The sequence below is a fragment of the Ursus arctos genome, unplaced genomic scaffold, assembly GCF_023065955.2.
Source record: "Ursus arctos isolate Adak ecotype North America unplaced genomic scaffold, UrsArc2.0 scaffold_9, whole genome shotgun sequence".
Taxonomy (NCBI): Eukaryota; Metazoa; Chordata; class Mammalia; order Carnivora; family Ursidae; genus Ursus; species Ursus arctos.
The window spans coordinates 20,824,818-20,845,805 of record NW_026623111.1 but is presented as its reverse complement, the minus strand read 5'-3'; the positions used below and the strand labels follow the sequence as shown (position 1 = coordinate 20,845,805).

The window sequence follows — 20,988 nt, the reverse complement described above, 5'->3', positions numbered from 1 at the left end:
TAGCAATAATTCACACTTCAGGGACGCTTGAGTAGCTCAGTCAGTTAAAAGTGGCTAACTCCTGATTTCAGCTCAGGTCATGATCTCAGCGTTGTGAGATCGAGCCCCGCGTCAGGCTCCACACTCGGTGTGGGGTCTGCTTCAGATTCTCTCTCCTTCTCCCTCTGTCCCTTCCCTCCACTCGGCACGTGCTCTCTCTAAATAATTAGAATCTTTTAAAAAAATAAAATAAAAAATAAGTCACACTCCAGTCCCACTCTGGTTCTTTTCAATTCTTTATGCTGAATTATATGAAGTAGTAGCTTTAAGTAGTAAAATAAACCATTTCGAGCACTGCATCACCACAGAAAGAAACTTTAGGAACTTAAAATACTAACAGCCAACGCTTTGTAAGAGTTACTATGTGGCAAACACTGCACTAAACATTTTCCTATATTAATCATTACTGTTTGCAACAACCCTACTAAATAGGTATATTGTTCACCCTAACTAAAATGGCCTACAATCCGTTTTACTTCTGAGCCCATTTTATTTATCTCCTTTACCTTATTCTCTCACAACTATTTATATATTCTTATTGCAATGTTTTGTAGTTACACCAGCTCTTCCTCATTAGATTACAAATGCTTTGACTCCCCATTCCCAGAGCTGGAACACAGAAGGGGCTCAGGACTGGTCACCAGGGACTAATTCATTATAAAGATGGGAAGTAATAACTCTTAAGTCCAAATGCATCTGAGTGAGCTGGAGAGCAAGTACCTTCTCTTTTAGAGGAACATAAAGAACTCAATCATCTAATTCCATTTTCAGTCTCACTTGAGATAATTTTCTTAGTTTACTGAGATCCATCTATTTGCCAGGTGTTAATCTGGGTGACAATCTGATAATCCTGTTGTTAACAACAACTTTTCCAAGAATAAGATAAATGCTGAGAATCCCTTTCATGAGCATCTAACAGGGTGTCCTATCAAAAGACACAATCTTGCAGATCTGCATGCCTCACTCAGTACTACCACAACACTCCAATATCTTACTTGCTGCCTTTGTCTTCCATTACAAAAGGAGCACAACCTGATACATCATTAAGTCTTCTTTGATGAAATTAGTAAATAAATAGGACGTTTTCATTTTAAATTAATCTTCAAAGAATCTTTTCATACTTTATATTAATTAACTAAATAATCCTACTTCCACTATAGCTTGGTCACAACAAATGAATCTGTTAAACTGCTTTGCCCACAATGGAATTTACTATATACATTCAGTACCTCAGGCAATATCCCAACTTATACTATTACAACTCATAGCTGTGTTTAACAATATGGTATTCCCAGATATTGCAACAATCCTTTTATTTCCCTAGGGAAAAAACACAATTTCCTAATTTACTGAACACCAAATAATATACTATCTAGCACAGGTATATGTATGTGTGTGTATAATTTAATCCCTACTATGACCTAGAAAAAGATTATTTGCTCCTATTCCCCCAAGGAAGAAAATGAGGCAAAGAAACTTGGAGTTAGTAAATGGTATACAATTAAAATGTAGGTTTGTTACCTTGTCTAGTTTTCCCTCTATCCCTTCTCAATCTCCCTCTTTCTCACTCTGCAGTTTTCTCTGGCCACCAGTCCCCATGGTGGAAGAGACACATGGATAGTCCCTGGATTTACATACTATATATAGTTCCAGCCTTAAAGAGACAAATGACACAAACTTCAGACCGACTATATAATCAGGGATCTAGCACAGACCTCACTATTTTGAGAAAAGGGTCAATATTCCATAAAAACTTGCAATAGAAAATAAAGGCAACCAACATCTTTAATATTCATGGTAGCTTACTTCTCAGAAACCTGAGTTGTCAAATGAAGAAAGTCAAGAAATTAGGCTTCTGAATTAAACCAGAATTAAGAAAATTGAGAAAAAGGAATCATTATTTACCTAATGGAAAGCTCAACCCTTTTAATGATACCACATTTTTATAAGAGGCACCATAATGGAATGTCAGGAAAAATCAGTCTTGATCCTCTCATTAGTTTGAGAAATGAGATCTGTTATCAGGACCAAGACAACCTTTGATCACAAGGACAATGTGTTTAACAATACACAAAGGGGGAAACATTCAAACTCTGAAATGAAACACGGCATTTCACCCAAAATAAGAAAGATTCTTTTTCAATTAAAACACCAATGGGCACTCAAAAACATAATCCTTTCGGAATGCAATTATTATTATTGCCAGTAATATATATATTTTTTTAACCTTAAAATATTCATACCTTTTACTCTAATACTATGCTCTTGGGAATGTACCCTTAAAATCCAGTTTATGTGCATAAACGTTTGTAACAATATTTTTAACAGAAAAACTGAAAACATCTATTCGACAATGGGAATCTATCCAACCATAAGAACAAGTAAATAATTTATATCTTCTATTTCATTTACCAGTTAAGAAAAAGCTCGGAATATGTAGATTTAAAAAAGCAAGATACAAAACTGCATCAAAGAGAACTGCAACTATATAAAATAATACTTACTGAATATAAAAAAGAACAATACCAAAGTAGTTCTGAGGAGTGAAATTTGTTTTCTCCTCTTTGCTACATGTGTCAGTATAGTCAAAGTTCATAATTTAAAAAAAACTATTTTTATAAAAGAAGAATGAAAATTAAGATGGCACAACACCTATTTTAAGTATCATAAGATCTAAAAAACAGGGGGAGGAAGGAGATCATTTCTGATATGTTCAAATTAGCATATAAGGTTAAAAAATACACTAGACATTTCCCTTAGCTTAATTCTTTGACTTTTTGTCCTCAGGGGGAAAAACATCAAAATTCAGAAACAAAAAAAAGTATAAATCAAGACATTTGCTGTCTAAAAAGTTTTATGGATTACCTTAGTGTTATGACATACTAGACACTATTTAGGTAACATATGAGCAAGACAGGGTCCAATTCTTTCTTTTTTTTTTTTTTAAGGATTTTTTTTTTTTTTTTTTTTTTCTTACAGAGACAGCAAGAGAGGCAACACAAGCAAGGGGAGTGTGAGAGGGAGAAGCAGGTTTCCCGCCAAGCAGGGAGCCCGATGCGGGGCTCGATCCCAGGACCCTGGGATCATGATCTTAGCCAAAGGCAGACGCTTAACGGCTGAGTCACCCAGGTGCCCCAGACAAGGTCCAATTCTTAAGGAACTTAGATTTCTATGGGTGAGTACAGGTTAATAAATCTATCAAAATATAACTTCTAGTTAGAAGTATATGTAAGTGTTAAAAGTGTTTTATGTGGGGGCGCCTGGGTGGCACAGCGGTTAAGCATCTGCCTTCGGCTCAGGGCGTAATTCCAGTGATCTGGGATCAAGCCCCACATCAGGCTCTTCTGCTATGAGCCTGCTTCTTCCTCTCCCACTCCCCCTGCTTGTGTTCCCTCTCTCGCTGGCTGTCTCTATCTCTGTCGAATAAATAAATAAAATCTTTAAAAAAAAAAAAAGTGTTTTATGTGTTTTCTTGGGGAGAGGCAGGAAGGAGCCTGCTCCTGTAGGTAGTCACCAAAATAAGTCTTTCTGAGGAAGATACAAAACCAAAAACTAAAGTCAGCCAGGCAAAAACGGAACAGAGGAACAGTCAAAACATAGGAAACCACAAGTGCCAAGATTCAGAAACAAAGACAGAGTTTAGGATATTCTAGCAGCAGAAAAGAACTCAGTATAGGGGAAAATAACAAAGAGAGAGAAATCTGGAGAGGTAGGCAGGGGCCAGACCATCCAGGGATTTGTAGGCCAGGAGAAATGTCTATTTTATTGTAATTAAAAAGGGAAGCCACTGAAGGGGGAAGGAAATGATCTTACGTGTATTTTTACAGGTTTCTGAGAAAACAGACTGTCGAAGGTTAAGGGCAATAACAAGAAGTTAGGAAGCCACCGCAGGAATCCCAGTGAGAGAGGTAACAGTGGCCTGGACTATAGTGATGGCAATGAAAACAGAAAAGTAGAGAAACTCAAAATATATGTGGGTGGTTTGAACCAACAGCATTTATGACAGATGGTCAGGATGTGGGAGATAAGGACCCAGAACAATCAAGTATAGCTCCCAGGAGTCTGAATGAATCATTATTTACAAAACTAAAACTTAAAGTGTGTTTCCAATAATAAGGCACAGGTAAATATACTACGAAGTATCCATCAGAGGGAACATTACTAATGTCTGTTAAAAGTTTGCATCTCTTACTACCTATGGGGTAATGGACATAATACTAAGTATCCAGGCCTCCAGTTTCCTAAAATAATTACTCAATAATTCCTCAAATAATTACTATAAATAATACCTACAGCTCTCACAGAGTTGAAGGGAGGATAAAATGTAAAAAACGCTTTGACTGTGCTCAATATATGAAAGCTGCCAGAAATCATAGTAATGATTCCAACACCAGAATAGAAAAGGTAGTCAACAAATGTTTTATGGATAAATGAGCAGACAAAAGAAATGATGAAGCAGAAATTTATACCCAGGTCATCTGATTCAATTTCTATAAAACCATGCAACTCTTCACCACAGGTGAGCAATGGAAGACTGAAAACTTAAGAACCGTTAAGACTGTGAAATCAACTAAGAACAACCACGAAATCCTTGAATCCTCATTAGACTTTTTGATATAAATTACACAACAACCCAAGGTCTAGAGGGTTCAGTATTATACGTAGTCGTGTAGATAAATTAGAATAATTAGTAATTTCTGAATCATAAAATAATCAAAAAGCTTATTGACTTTTCAGTAAGTACCTTAATAAATAAGGTTGATGACTCGACCTGCTAGCAATGCAAAGGGAGCTCAAGACTAGGACTTTGGTTAGACCATGGAAGTCTAGGAGCAAAGAATTTTCAATAGAAACTCAAGAGCTAGATAGGAAATACAAGTAAGTGAGAGCATAAGAGAACATAATCCACAGCCTGGAAGGAAAGCACTGGCAAAGAGACATATACCAAAAACCATGATTAGTCAGTCTGAGGAACAAGCACAGACCAAGAGAAACAAGGACAGCTTTAGGAAACTCTCAGAACCCCAGGGCCCAGACAAAGACCCACCACTCCTGGGGAAGAGGTAGAAGTAAGAGCTCACCACTTCCACAGAGGGACAAGAACCCCTCCTGACCCAGGTTCCCACACCAAACAAAGTAGGCTACCACTGGGCAAAGAACAGGAAACTCTCTAGCCTAAGTACTCCCCCAAATACTAGGCAGAGTTCGGATGCCTCTGGGGGAAGAGGAAGAAGACTGAGAAAGCTCAACTCCCAAGGCCCACGCTCATAAGCCCTACCTAAGACTTAGAGTAGATCAACACCAAGAATTCCTCCACTCCCACCACAAACCTAGCATACAGAGAGAGCCTCTCCACAGTGCAGGCATGCTGCTGATAGGTGCCAAAGCAAAAGGAACACCACTCCTGCCATACAAAACACAAAGTAACAGCAATCCATCACTGGGGAATTTCTGGTCTATGGTGGACTGGAAGTGACAACAACAGTAACAGCAGAGCCATATCCAGCTTGACCATTAACAAAACTGACTCAACCTACCACACTAATAGTCTGACAGAAGAAGCACACCCATTTCTGGACATAGGCCATATTTACCTCAGTCTCAACTGTGCTACCATTCAATCAAACATTATGAGCCATTTAAAAAGAAGCTATGAGTCACATTTTTAAAAAGGGAAAAAAAAAGAAAAAAAAAAAAAAAAAAAACCCTGTCAAGAGATACAACAAACAACAGAAGCAAACACAGAGATAATCCAGATGTTAGAACTATCAGAGTCACTATAATAATTATGATTAATGTTAAAAGATCTAGAGGAAAGGATTAATATGTCAAAGGATCTGGAAAATATATATAAACAGCTGGGTAATCTCAACAGATATGAAAACTCTAAAAGAGAACCAAATGATAACACTAAAATAAAAAAAAAAAACAATTTCAAAGTTGGAAAACTCCTTTGACAGGACTATCAGTGCACTTAAAACAGATCAACAGCTTATCCAAGCTGAAATAAAAAGGATAAAAATGGGTTAAAAAAAGGGGGAGAAGCACCCAATGACTGTGGGACAATATCAAATGGTCTAACATATACTTAATTGGAGTGCCAAAGAGAGAAGGAAGAAAAACAGGACAAAAGAATTATCTGAAAAGATAATGGCTGAGATTATCCAAAATTAATGGAAGACTACAAAACACAGATCCAAGAACTCAGAAAACTCTTAAAATTGTGAAGTTATCATTACCTTAAATCAAGCAAGTTAAAGCAAAGGGTTCAGACAAAAGATATATCCTGAAATAATTAACTACTGAAAGTAAATAGTTAGCAGGTACTGTAAGATACTCTCTATTATCTATAAAAATACAATAACATACTATTTTCATCTCCACATAAAAAGGAACTAGAGGAATAGAAAAAACAGAAGCAAGAAAAGGTGCTAAAAGAGCAAAAAGACCTGAATTATAAAGTATAATCAAATAAACATATAGTTTCCTTCCAACAGCCACCAAATACAGATATTTAAATTATATCACTTTGACAAAAAAAAAAAAAAAGAAAAGAAAGAAAAACCTGTTGATTTTCAGCAAGTACATTAAATAAAGGCATTTAGTTATAAGCTGTAAAAACAGTTACTGTGTATGAGTTTAGTAAATCCTCGGGGATGATAATTTTACTTTGTAAAAATTCTTTTACAAATTTATTTATTTATTTTTGTTTACTTTTAATATTTTAAATAATCTCTACACCCAACCCCAGTGGGGCTCAAGATCAAGTCGCACACTCCACCATCTGAGTCAACCAGGCATCCCTCTTTTACAAATTTAATTATGGTTTATCATGTCCACTATTGTGAGAATCTGTGTTACAGATGACTGGGAAAAAAGGGAATCTAGGGATTGATAAGGATAAAGCAGAGAAGACCCAGAGTTGAGACTTTTGAGTTAAAGGAAACCTAGGTAAAGTTACCTTAGAGTATCCTTCTGTTGCCTCAAAGCTGGGAAAGTGCTGAGATCCAAAGACCCGCTTAAGTGGTGGGGAAACAGGCAAGTCAGAATGTTCAAAATCCTCATGTCTCCTGATAAAAGGTTCCTCCAGGAAGAATTCAAATTTTACCAATATCTTAATGAATTACTGAAGATGTCTGAGCCATAGTAGCAGGAATAGTCAAAGAATTGTTATATAAATTTACCCAAAGTTTTTCCTATTTTATTCATCAAAGTTAATCAGCATGTCTGGAACCACTGTGGACCCTAAGAGATACGAATCAACAAGTCCAAGTAAGAGCAAAAGGATATCTAACTTCCCGATGGACTGAATACTGAGTAATACATGAATATGCTCCTTAGTATACATACTACCTACTACAACCTAAAATGGGTTTTCAAGTACCTCACAAACTGCAAGAGGAAATTCTGAACCCTTCATTATAATAACCAGATGACAAATAGAAATTAACTTTTCTGAATTACTAACTCACGACATGCAAATGATTCTTTACTATGGCATTTTCTTTTAGCAAATATAAATAATAAAGACTGTCATACAGCTATTGATCCCTCACTTTTTTTTTTTTTTTTGCGAGAGAGAGCAAGAGAGAGAGAGCACACATGCGCAAGTGTACAAGAGCATGCACACACGCATGTGCTTGGCGGGGCGAGGGGGGGTGGTGGCGAGGGACAGAATCTTAGGCAGGTTCCATTCAGCATGGAGCCTGATGCAGGGCTCGCTCTATCTTACAACCCTGAGATCATGACCTAAGCCGAAATCAAGAGTCAGACATTTAACTGACTGAGTCACCAGGTGCCCCTATTGATCCCTCACTGTAAAGCCTATTTTTCCCATTAGATCTTAGTTCTTCAACATAGAGCTGTCCTTGATTCTTCCCTTTCTTTCACTGTTTCCCAATCCATCAGCAAACTGGATCAATTCTAATTCCAAAATATCTTGTTAACTCTTCTTCTTCCTATCATCCTAGTCGAAGCCATTATTAATTCTCAATGAGAATACTAACTACTTTCCAATGCAATCTCCCTGTGGTGACTCTTGCACCCAACAATTCATCCTCCACACAGCAGCCAACAATATCTTTTGAATGTAAATCACAGAGCAATTGAAACCCTTGTGCTCTGATGGTGGGGTTATAAAAGGGGACAACCACCATGGAAAACAGTATGAGGTTCCTCAAAAAATTAAAAATAGAACTACCATGATCCAGCAATCCCACTGAATATATATACAAAAGAACTGAAAGCAGTCTCAAAGAGATATTTGCACACCTATGTTTATAGTAGCGCTATTCACAATAGGCAAAAGGTAGATGCAACCCCAGGTGTCAACTGGCAGATGAATGGATTTAAAAAATGTGGTATATATATACAATGGAATATTATTCAGTCTTAAGAAAGAAGGAAATCCTCTCATATGCTACAACATGGATGAACATTGAGGACATTATACTATGTCAAAGAAGTCACAATAAAATAAGTACTCTATGATTCCGCTTACACTGAGGTATCTAAAGTAGTCAAATCCATGTTAACAGAAAGAAGAAGGAAGGTCCCCAGGGGCTGCGGGGAGCTGCTTCTAATGGTCTGGAATGAGAGACTCCATTTTGAAGCTCCATTTTCCTTTCTAACTTACTCTTAAACTGAGCCAGAACAGGCAACTGTTTAACAAGCAGTTGCTAGTAAAATTCAACAGAACTGACATTTGGATCATAAAGCTGTCGGTATGAACTTTATGAAGACAGAACAATTAACTAATGCATACCAAGAACAGTTTCATTTGATAGCACCAATAAAGTAGTTTATTAGAGAATAACCAAAAGCAGCTCAGCCAGTTAGCACCGATGAACATTTTTCCCCCTTATCTAAGTCATGTGATTACCCTCTTCTCTCTCATAAAAACCCCTCGCTTTCCCCAACATGAGTGGGACACCTTCCTGGCTGCTACTAGAATCAGCACTCCCTGAATTGCCAATTCTGAGACCCCAAATAAAAGGCCTTTGTTTCTTGTTCAGTTTGCCTCCTTTTCCTGATTGGAATTTAGTAGAGTTTCAGTTTTGTGACATGAAAACGTTCTGGAGATCTGTTTCACAACAATGTGAATATACTTAACATTACTAATGAAGATGGCAAATTTTGTGTTACATGTTCCTTCCATAATAATTTAGGGGGAAAAAAAACCCTAAACACTAGACCAAACTCTATCCCCCAAAAGGGAATCATGTAACTACCCTCTTTAAAATGCTTCAACTGCTTCCTATCACCCACTGAATAAACCCCAAAAATGGTCTATGAGGCTCTGTACCATCTGACCCTTCCCTCTTGCACAGCCAGATCAAATGCTACTCTCCCCCTTCCTCAAGATGCTCAAAATGATACTTTCACTTCTTTAAATAATTCAAATTCTCTCTTGCCTCATGGTCTTTTGTCCATGGTATTAGCACTATATGGAATGCTATTACCCACCTCTTCATAGATTTGGCTCCTGATCCTTCAGATGTCCCGTCAAATGTCACCTTCTCAGAAACCTTTCCTAACCAGCCTACCTAAATTAGTAGGTGTTCCCACACGAGTCACATTATTTTCTATCTTGTATCTCTCTTTTGTTCCCTGATAGCATTTCTCACAAGGTAAGAACAACTTATGTTTCCTATTCTCCCAACTGAAATGCAAGCTCCATCAGGAACTTAAAAGTCTGATATTTCAACTGCAAAATGCTTTAAATCTTTTAATCTCATAAAATAATGAAGGCACAAAATCACTTAATCTCATGACATAACTTTTTAAAAATACCATAGTACTCCTCAATCTCAATCCCTTTACTCAGTTTCATATTTCTACAAAGTTTTTACTAATCTTAGACCATTAATGGTTATTTAGATCATAGAAGTGACTCAAACTACGTCTTCACACTTTTTTAAATGCAACATAAAACATCTTAACAATACTCAATACATCACAGCCCATTTCTACTATTCTACATCTTTATCTATAGGTTAAAAATAATAATAAGTCAACAATACTTATATTTGCCAGACTCTGTTCTCAGAACTTTACACAGATTGATTCATGTATTCCTCAAACTCATTTGAGAGTTAAGGAAATTTAGGCACTACATATTGTAATTCATAAGAAATGCATGTATTTGGTCACTGAGATGACCAAAATAAAAACCTCATGTATGTTTGGTCTTCATCCACAGTTCCTGGCTCACAGCTCCCAAAACCCATGGAATTTCCTGAGAGGTAAGAGCAAAGGGAGCATCTTTTATTGTATTTGGGCTCTAATTCTCAATTCCTGAAAAAGCTTCAAAGCCATATAGATGAAGTGAGTGCCTTATTATTCATAATAAACCCTTTCCACTGGGCTTATGTTAATGAAGGTGATTTATGCAAAGCACCTAAGGGATGGGGGCTGGTTGCCAGGGGAACCAACCTTGACTGTAGGGTGGGAAATTTCAGTCCCACCCTGATTTCTGGGGAAGAGAGAGGGGCTAGAGGTTGAATCAATCCTCAATGGCCAATGAGTTCATCAATCATGCCTATATAATGAAAACCCATGCCTCCATAAAAAAAAATAAAAAGAGGGCATTCAGAGAGCTTCCACACTGGGGAACCAGAAAGCTTCCAGGTGCCATTATGCGGAGTCCCAAACTCCAGGAGAATAGAAGCTCCTTTGTTCGGGATTTTGCCCTATGTAACTTTTCATCTGGCTGCTGATCTGTACTTTTTAATATCCTTTGTAATAAACTGGTAATCTAGTAAGTAATTGGGTTTTCCTGAGTTCTGTAAGCCACTCTAGAGAATTAATCAAACCCAAGGAGAGGGATTCATGGGAACCTCTGATTTACAGAAGGTCAGTCAGAAGCACAGCTAACAATCAGGGCTTGTGACTGGCTTCTTAAGTGGAGGGTAGTCTTGTGGGACTGAGCACTCTACCTGTGGGATCTGATTCTATCTCCAGGTAGATAGTGTCAGAATCACGCTGAATTCTCAGACACTCCGCTGGTGTTGGAGAACTGCTTGTTGGTATAGGCAAATCTCCCTACACAGACTGGAATTGAGGCCAGAAACACTTTTTAGGCATGAATAAATTAAATCACCTACCCCAAATTATAAAACCACTGTCCGACTGGGACTCAAGCTCAAGAAATCCCACTCTAGTCAAAAAATATTTATCTATTTATATCACACCTTGTTCCAAAGAAGGGGAAGGGGGCTCATTTTCAATATTGCAAATGTATAACAAGAAACTTCTGATAAATATTCTAATAGGTATTTTTAGTAAATGCTAGAAGTGCTACTAAATTCGTTACCACAGTACTTCCTTTTAAAAAACAAATATAATATTAACACTTTTTTTTTAGATTATGCAATCCACTCAAGCAATTTTCAAGTTTATATTATTCTTGCAACGATGCAATTTCAGTATCTTTACATCCCCAGTTCCTTGCATCATATCTGGCACAAAACAATCACTTAATAACGTTTAAAGCTTTATACACACACACACACACACATACACACACACACACACACACATACACACACACACAGAGTCACCATAGTCTGACTTTCTGACTTTTACCCTCCACACTTCTTTTTAGAATCTATTTCAACAGACCTAGAACCAAACACTGGATGCACATCACTGGGTATATTCTAAAAAGCAAATTCAAAAAATAGCAGAGTACCTATACCCCCAGTTGAACAAAGATTTAAAGTACATTTTTTAAAATTTAGTATCCAGAAACACAGAAGAAAGAAATACCAAGGATTAATACAGTTTGAATGTGTGTAACACATCTGCTGAAGATGAAAGTAAGGAAAAAGGAAAAATTTTATACTTATCATTAATGGAAAAGTCAGAGGTTTATTCCTGGAGAATAGGAATAGAGAAAGAGGATTAAGATTATCTATTTACTCAACATCAGATATTAAAAAAAAAAAAACCATGAGCACAATAACATGGACCTGTGAAATGTCCAGTATGTTAAATAGCAGATAAAAATTGCAAGTGATGGTTTAAAAACACTTTTTTTACTTACTGAAAATCATTTAACAAACAACTACAAATCATTTTTGTTACTCCAGGAGTTTGTTTAGTTTTCTTAAATCACATAAATCAGATTCACTTCAATTATTTTTAAAATTAAAAACCCAGTACTTAATTTGGTAAAATCATTTTTGAAGTGTTTCAGTTCCATATACTGGCAAGTTTAGGAAGATCAAAAAGAGAGGTAGAGAAAGAAAGAGAACAAGTAGAGGTAAAAGTAAGTTAAGCAGAGGCCAAGATCCAGAGGCACAAATAAAGACAAATTCATTTTGCAAGAAATACTGGGACAGATACAGGTGCTTGGGTTCTGAGATGAATGTTAGTCCAACTAACTGTTCTGGTATTATTCTGTGGTTCTGGGGTGAGGGGAATTACCACCATCTAAAGAAAACAGCCACTATTTAACATTCTACAACTAATCTTAGTCTTTATCCTGAAGTTGTTTCACTTTACACTGTATGACTGAGGCAGCCTGGCAGAAAGGAAATTACTCTCAGGACTGCAGCCATGACAGTTGTGCAGTATCACCTCAAGGGCCAAATGAAATAAAGCCAAAAGTCAAATCAATCATTGGCTTGGGGTTCCCTATCCCCAATTTAGAACTTTCCTAGTAATGAAGTTCTCTGAGGAGGAAATGTTCAGCTAGACTAGAGGAACACAAGACTAAGGACAGAGACAGGAGAGAACCACCCTTAAAATCAGCAACAATAAAACCAGTCAAGGAGAACAGTTACTGAAGGTAGGATTAGAAGCTGTCAAGAAGGACTAAATATCTAATACCTACTAATATAAAGATCTAGAAGGGTAAGGAAATGAACAAATCATTTAGATTTGGCATTTGAAATCATTACCTAAGGATCAAGCTTGAAATTCACACGTGAAATTCAGAAGTTAATTTTGATACAAATAATGTGCCAGCCAGTACTCTAAGACATTGCTACTCAAAGAAAGGGTGGGAGTGGGGAAAGTTCAACTTTGACGCAATATAGTATTAAGTCAATCTGGAAAGTCATCCTTTGTTAAGGAATAAACATGTAATTTAAAATATGGAATACTAGGGGCGCCTGGGTGGCTCAGTTGGCTGAACATCCAACTCTTGATTTCGGCTCAGGTCATGGTCCAGGATCCTGGGATGGAGCCCTGTGTCCAGGTCAGCGCTCTGTGCTAAGTCGGCCTAAGAGTCTCTGTCTCCCCACCTCTGCCCCTCCCCCCACTTGCAGCTAATGGATACAATCTTTAAAAAAAATAAAATAAAATAAGGAATACTAAAAACACAACGTTTCCTCTTGCATATTTTCAAGGACTTTCACCAATCTAAGTCACTCTACAAACACTAGGTGTTTAAAATTAAAAGGTAATTTTTGTTTCTTAGACTTCCTCTAGATTCCTTTCTAACAATAAAGCAAATTTTATAAAATTTCCTCTAAACATTTTCACAGTCATAATTTCAGGATTGAAATTCTCAAGACCTTTACTTCCATACGGCTTCCTAACTGGCCTCTTCATTTATCTCTATCATCTCCTCCCTTCCATCTGCCCAGACTTCACTTCAAACACAGAGATCGTGTCACTTCCATGTTCAAAAAACACAGTGCTTCCCAACCCAGCAGGAAAATAGATTTACTACTCTTAAGTTTATGAACAAAACACTCTGAAAGATCAAAATACCTCCTTAAGTCTTTTGTTCAATTACCTTAACAATTAAAGTAAATTTGCATTCTCCATAACACGTGCACGTTCAGTACTGTTAAATGTTTTAAATTAGTATGGATTAAATACTTGTTTCCCAATTAGTAAAATGGATATGCCAAGAAAATGTATCATAATTTCCCCTACTCCTCTGCACATGGCTGAGTACCCCAGTGTCAGATGTGTTGACATTTCAATATAAAGCAAAAAACTAAGGACTATTAAAGTTCTAGGTAATTTGGCCCCAACCTTCTTTCTCCTTGCATTTCCCACTATTCTACATACACCCTATACTTAACTCTAAAGAAAACTATGAATTTATTCCTTATTCTTACATAAGCCTTCTCCCAGAAAGCTTTCACTCATCTCCACAAGAAGTCCCTATCTGTACATCAAGATCCCACTCAAATCCTATTCCCTATTAGCTGTCCTTTCCCCAACATTTTGCAGTCCTTTATGGTACTAATCACAGTCTGTCTCATTATGTTTAGTTGCGTGTATAAGATGCATACAACATACCGGTTAAGAATCACAGCTTTGTAAGCAGAGAAACTCAGGTCAATCTCTGACTCTAATTACTAAGTATAACCTTGGACAAGTTACTTAAGATCATCCCCCATGGGTTTCCTCATCTTTTATATGAAGATTACAGTAGGGTTATCTCTAACAGTGTTAATCTCAGAGTCAAAAACAGTGATGTATATAAAGCGCAATCCTGACAGTAATAGTTTTATAACTATACCTACTATTCCCAATAGGCACACTCATTGTCTTACTCTTTTTTGTATTCTTTCCAATTCCTACTATATATATAGTATTCTGCATGTGTTTCATAATTGTTTGACTGAAGGGCGCCTGGGTGGCTCAGTCAGTTAAGGGTCCAACTCTTGATTTCGGCTCAGGTCATGATATCAGGGTCATGAGATTGAGCCCCATGTTGGGCTCCACACTGAGAGGGGAGTCTACTTCTCTCCTCTCTCAAACAAATAAATCTTAAAATAATAATAATAATAATGGTTTGGCTGATAAAATCTGATAGTTACTAATAAGATAAGGTCGGAATTCTAGTGAATATCAAAAATGGCTTACTACTCATATTATTAACTGTTTATCTTAACATTAGCTTAACCAGGGGCTCCTGGGTGGCGCAGTCGTTAAGCGTCTGCCTTCGGCTCAGGGAGTGATCCCGGCATTCTGGGATGGAGCCCCACATCAGACTCCTCTGCTAGGAGCCTGCTTCTTCCTTTCCCACTGCCCCTGCTTGTGTTCCCTCTCTCACTGGCTGTCTCTTTCTGTCAAATAAATTAATAAAATCTTTAAAAAAAAAAAATTAGCTTAACCAGTTTATACTTCAGCTACGATATACAGATACAGATCTCAAGCATCATCTTAAGATTATTCTACATTGCATTATTATCAATGAGTAAACCAATATCCAAAATACTTGATATAGTTACTCAGAAGTCTAAATTAATCTAAAAACATTAGCATGTATTCAACCACAAAGCAAGCCCTTAGCAAAGTAAAGAATTACTGTGTGGATCCTCCTATTGCTAAAGTTAAGCCAAATCCCGAACCCGTTTTTCCAAGTGGCCCTCAAGTTATTCCTATGCAAGGAGATCCCCAACAGTCACCAAACAGTTCTACCATGGTATTCTCAAGAAAAACAATGTTTCCAGACCAATAAGATTACTAATTCTAAAATGTTCAAAATAGACTAGATCAAAACAGATTTGAGTAGATTATTAATCCTGTAGTTAGCAAGAGAACAAGAAAAGAAGAAAAGAAAAGAAAAGAAAAGAAAAGAGAAAAACCCCTATAGCAACGGCCAAAGAATGATGAAGAAAAGGACTAGTAATCCTAACTACCTGGGAAGGCAAAAGAGAATACAGCACAAGACCTAGCCATCAAAAGATGGCTTTAAGAAATCAGAAGCTAAATTCAGAAAGAGCAATTTCACAAAAAGAGGAACAATGGTTTCTAGTACTATGTGAACTACATTGTGAGTTTATTGTCACAATATAAACATTAACACTATGAATTCACTATAAATTACTCCTCAGAGCAAAATATATATAACTACACTCAAGCCAATACTAATTAAAAAAAGGGGGGGGGTGACAACATTTGCTAGGTAAATGTTAGGCATGCAAGGTAAGATACTTAAAAATGAACCTTAAGATTTTTTACAATGATAATCATGCTCATGTGAAGTATTTTGATCTAAATTAACAAAAACCCCACCACATATATGTGTTTAACACTAATGAGTAGAGTGGCTCTTTCTAAATGGTACACCTTCGAATTAAGAATATTTTAAGTTTTCACTGAAATTTTAATATTTCCAAAAGACATATTTTAAGATATGTTTTATATTCCTAATATCATACCAAAGTAATGAAAAGTATTATAGTAAACCTTAACAGAGGCACTAAAGAAGGTTGCATTAATTCATTTTTTTGAAATAAAGCAAATATTTCTGAAGCTAAAATTCGTTTTAAAAAATTCTGAAACAATTAACTACCTATAAGAAGACATGTTTTAAATGTTTCAATTACAGTTGACCCTTCAACTTTGTCTGTTTCAACTTTGTGGATTTAAACTCGTGGGTTCACTTATATATATATATACATATTTTTTCTATACAGTACAGTACTGTAAATGTATTTTCTCTTCCTTATGATTTTCTTAATGATGATGTCTTCACTTTAACTTACTTTAAGAATACAGTATATAATACAAATATGAAATATATGTCAATCAATTGTTTACTTTAGGCTTCTGGTCACTAGTAGGCTATCATAGTTAAGTTTGGAGGAGTCAAAAATTATAAAAAAAATATATATATACTCAGATTTTTAACTGCACAGGTCAGCACCCCTGACCCCATTGTTCAAGGGTCAACTGCATTGTGCACATTTTGCCAGAATAAAGAACTGTTAAATATAGACACACACACACACACACACAAACACACACGACATATTTGCCTGTGTGTATTCTTTGCCCTTTCATAAACTATTTCTCAGAGACCATGTCTGGATGAGATCAATCATTCTCTACTGGGATCAACTGATTCTAAATCTGTTAGGAAAAAAATAATAATAGTAATACCTTAAATTATTAAAGCACTGCTTTAGATTGTAATCAACAAACTCTTTGTCACTAAGCCCTACCTTGCTTTAAATTTTGATCACTTACAAAACAAGAGCCCTAAATATATATATACATATATATAAGTGTATATATAATTTAAGCCTTTACTACACAGCATTATAAATATTGGCTTCACCTTATGAAAACATCTGCACACTCAATCCTGAAAACGTAATATAAAAAAGGAAAATATAAACCAATATTCATTATGACAGCGAGTGCTGTTTGTTTTGACGATTTCTCAGTCTCTTTACAAGAACACTTGCTTCCTCAAAACTAAGCATACGACAGATGACTTAAAGGCAATTTAATCTTAAAATACACTAAACCTCGAAAGTAAAACTCTTGAGAGGTAAAATTCAGTGGAAAAGAATGATTTCTACATTTTATTAGTAAGAGGCAAACTCTTTATGAGGTTGCTGAAGTATTAAAAATACCAATCTGTAGAGGAAAAGAGATGTGATTTTGGCTATCACTTTCAGAGCTATTAAGAATACACACAGTTAAATGACAACTTTAATACAGAGCCAGAGTACAATTCTTCTCTCAGAATTCTTTCAAGAATTTTCCACTTTCAAAATTCACATGTAGCTTAGTTTTATTACCAATGCTCTCTACCCTATTTCTTTCCATTAACACTGCCCAGAATATGATAACACAGTATTTTTTAAGTACAGTCTATGGTTCTACTTCCTGAAATGTACAATAGTTATAATTTATTATGTTTGGGATTTAGCATAACATTTACAAGTGGAAACCATTAAAGAAAGCACTACTCACACAATCAGAAGAATGGGAAGGAGCCCTACAGAGGAGAGCATATATACAGCTCAAAGAAATTTTCAATATGCTCCAACTTTATTACAGACTTCAATTTACCACTTCCCAGGTATTAGTGCTATTGACTGTATTTACATAAACTTATTAAAATGACAATTTAACTTGCACATTGTGTAGTCTGATTATCTTAAATTTGAAATGGAAATGTTTAACTTGTTAAAAAGTAATACTCCAACAAAGGGAAAGAATAAGAACAGTCAAAATAAATTCCAGAGTTAATAATATTTTTGTAAACTTATTTTAAAGCACTACAGCACAAATTCACTTTGTGCGATCACACTTTTTATTCAATAACAATCACCTTTCCTTTTTCACGATGCCATAAATAACTCAGAGAAATTTAAATCTTGAAAAAGGATTATAAACAGCTAATTAAAATTCCACCTGAAGTAACTTCCTTGCTATAATCTATATACTATACATTGTATTGTTATTGGTTAGAAAATAGTAAATTTTCTGAATCACATGCCCTCCTACCAGTTATATACTGATAAAACATTAGCCAATTATTTATTAATCGAACTCTTCTGCTCAAAAAACCAAGAGTCATGCTCCTATACCTTCTAGAAGCCCAAATATCTCTGCTCCCTCCCTTCCTGTATGAGGCATTAAAACTTCAGGATCAGTTTTATCTTGCTACTTTCCTTAACCTTGGCAGTTAGTTTTATCTTGCTACTTTCCTAATAATCACTGTTCTTCATTTTATCCACCACAGGTATATTTGGAGTACAAAGACTATTCAAGCATAAAGTTATTCCACCTATCCTCTGAAACTATACTATGCTCCTAATACTCATCATTCTGTAATTATTTATCCAAATTAGCCAGTGATGGGTTTAATGCTTCATTTAAAAGAGCTTGATATATTTCAGGGTAAAGTAAGTTAAATATTCTGGTCATTGTGTTCTACACAACGTCGAAAGAGCTTGAGGAAGTTTACCAACAACAACCTCCTCTCTAAAAATAGTAAACACCCCATTATAGAACCCAGAGAATAGCTGCTTTGCTCCAAAGAATATAGCTCCTGAGCACTTCTCAAAGCAGCTGTTAGTAACTTTCAGACGCCCGCTGGACTCTCACTTTGGTTAAATTACTGATGGGTCATCTTGTTCCACTTTACTTTTTCTTTTTAGTCTTGCAATCAATGTAGAAAACCTACTGATGACCTTTAAAAACACAGTACAAAAAAAATAATAGTAATAAACCTAAGCTCCACGACTTCTCCAAAAGAAATCGTTTCAAGATCCCTACATCATTACTTAAGCCGCACATACCAGTTGTACATGACACTGGAAGGCTTTAAAGGGATTCAATTTTCTATCTAACCTTACCAAACATGTTCGCAAGTTTTCAATAATTTCGAGAACATTCTATATTAACAAAGGTGCTGGTGCATTCTAGAACTGTGCTGCTCAAATACAAGCCTCGAAATGAATATCCTGCACCTGACAAATTTTAGGTATATTTCTGGTTACCTGAAGAGCTTTCTGCACTCTTTGTCACCCAGTGATGCTCCCAGCAGCAAATACTTCCCATCCTTTAAAACCTTCCTCCCACCCCCCCAAAAATACACATTAGACTTAGAGGTTTCCGCACACTAATACGGAACCACTAATACCACTAGGTATCGTGGCTCTCAAAGAATCCTCTTTAGCAGCCTCCCCTGGGACATTGTGCTCAACGGGGCTTTGAACCTGTGAGACTCGCTGCCAGCTGCCTTTGCAAAAGCAGCACCACAGGCGTACTAAATACCGCAGTGCTGCTGCTGACTTTTTGTAGCAGCTTTAAAAAAAAAAAAAAAAAAATCAGCCCAGTACCCTGCAGACCCTGCTGGCTCTTCTGCAGTACCGAGGAGAAACCACCGCATTGCTCAGCGAGGAATACAGGGGAGCCCGACTCTAGGGCGGAGAAGCGAGTGCCGTCGAGAGGCTCTGTCGAGGGCGGGGTGGGGGGGGGGGAGAAGAGAAAGGCGTCCGGACTGTAGGGGACCGCGACGAAGCGGCCAGGGTGCTGGCGTCTGGGCGCCCCGCTCCGCATCGCGCACTGGCAGTGGCAGTCGTATAGCGGGCTCCCGGCAGGGGCATGGGCCCCTCCCAGAGATGGGGGTCCCGCAGCAGCCGGCCTTGCCCCGCCCGCCGGCCCCCCCGTCGGCCCTCACCTGTCATGAGCGCCGGACTGTCTCCCGCCGCCGCAGGGGGAGAGGAGGCGGCTGCCGCCGCAGAGCCCGAGGCCCGCCGCCCGCGGAGGTGCCTGGGCACCAGCTCGCATCCGTCCGCCGCGCCAGCCACCAGCAGCCCGAGCACGAGCAGCGCAGCCCAGCGCCACCGCCGCAGCCAGCCCGAGGCCGGGCCGGACGCCGCGGCGGGATGAGGGCGCGGAGGAGGAGCGAGGGGAAAGCGCAGCGGCGCCCCGGCCGCTGGCCACTCGTCCGCTCCGCCAGGCGCTGCAGCCGCTGCCGCCGCCGGCCACTCGTCGGGCCGCCCCCGCCGCCTCGGACGCGAGCTCCTGCCGGGCGCCAGCCTGGTCCCCTCGGCACCGCCGGCCTCCGGAGCTCGGGTCTCGGCTGCGTTCATTGGTTCCGGTTATTTTAAAAAAAAAAAAAAAAAAGGTGAGGGGCAGAAAGGTACGGCGTCTTCAGGCCGCGCGCGACACCCGCGCTCCTGCGGCGGCGAGACGGGGATCCGCTGCTCTGGCGCCTCTGAACACCAGCCCCAGCGCCCGCGCCACCGCCGCCGCGGCGCATCCCCCCGCCCCCTCCGGCCCGCGCCCGTCGTAGTACCACGCTCGGCCCCGACGCCTCCTCCCCTCACACACTCGCACGCAGCATACCAATCCCCCGCCTCCTTCAGCCTCTCCACAGCGCAGGCGCGGCGCTGCTGCATTGCGCCTGCGCGGCGCCACAGCCCCGCCCCCGAGGGCGTTCCCGGGAAGACTAGAGTCCCGCGGGGTGGCTGCTAGCTAACGCTCTCGCTGAGCGGCGAAGTTAGAAGGTGGGGAGGAAGACGGGCATGTCCCCCTCCCCCATTCACGGCCCCGCCCAGACAGCTGGAGGGTGGGGGGAACCAAAGAGGCGGGACAAAGGAGTACAGACTTCCCAAATTGTTTGGGCAAGTTATAGGCGTGTAGACGACAACAAAAATAATTGCATGGGTCAGGAAAACTTTGTAATCAGAAACAGCAGCGTCTCTAGAATTTCAATATAGGTGGGGC

At 38.5% G+C, this 20,988-nt stretch overlaps 1 protein-coding gene across 2 annotated transcripts in view; it reads right to left on the bottom strand.

The window, feature by feature from the left end:
* The window catches only part of STIM2 (stromal interaction molecule 2), a 138,175-nt gene extending 117,820 nt beyond the window's left edge, over positions 1-20,355 (bottom strand). For both annotated transcript variants that reach the window (XM_044389759.3, XM_026514556.4), the window contains exon 1: positions 19,937-20,355. In XM_044389759.3, the coding sequence (XP_044245694.2) occupies positions 19,937-20,351 (415 nt within the window). In that variant the 5' untranslated portion in view covers positions 20,352-20,355. The remainder of the gene's footprint in view (positions 1-19,936) is intronic.
* Positions 20,356-20,988: the final 633 nt, after the last annotated feature.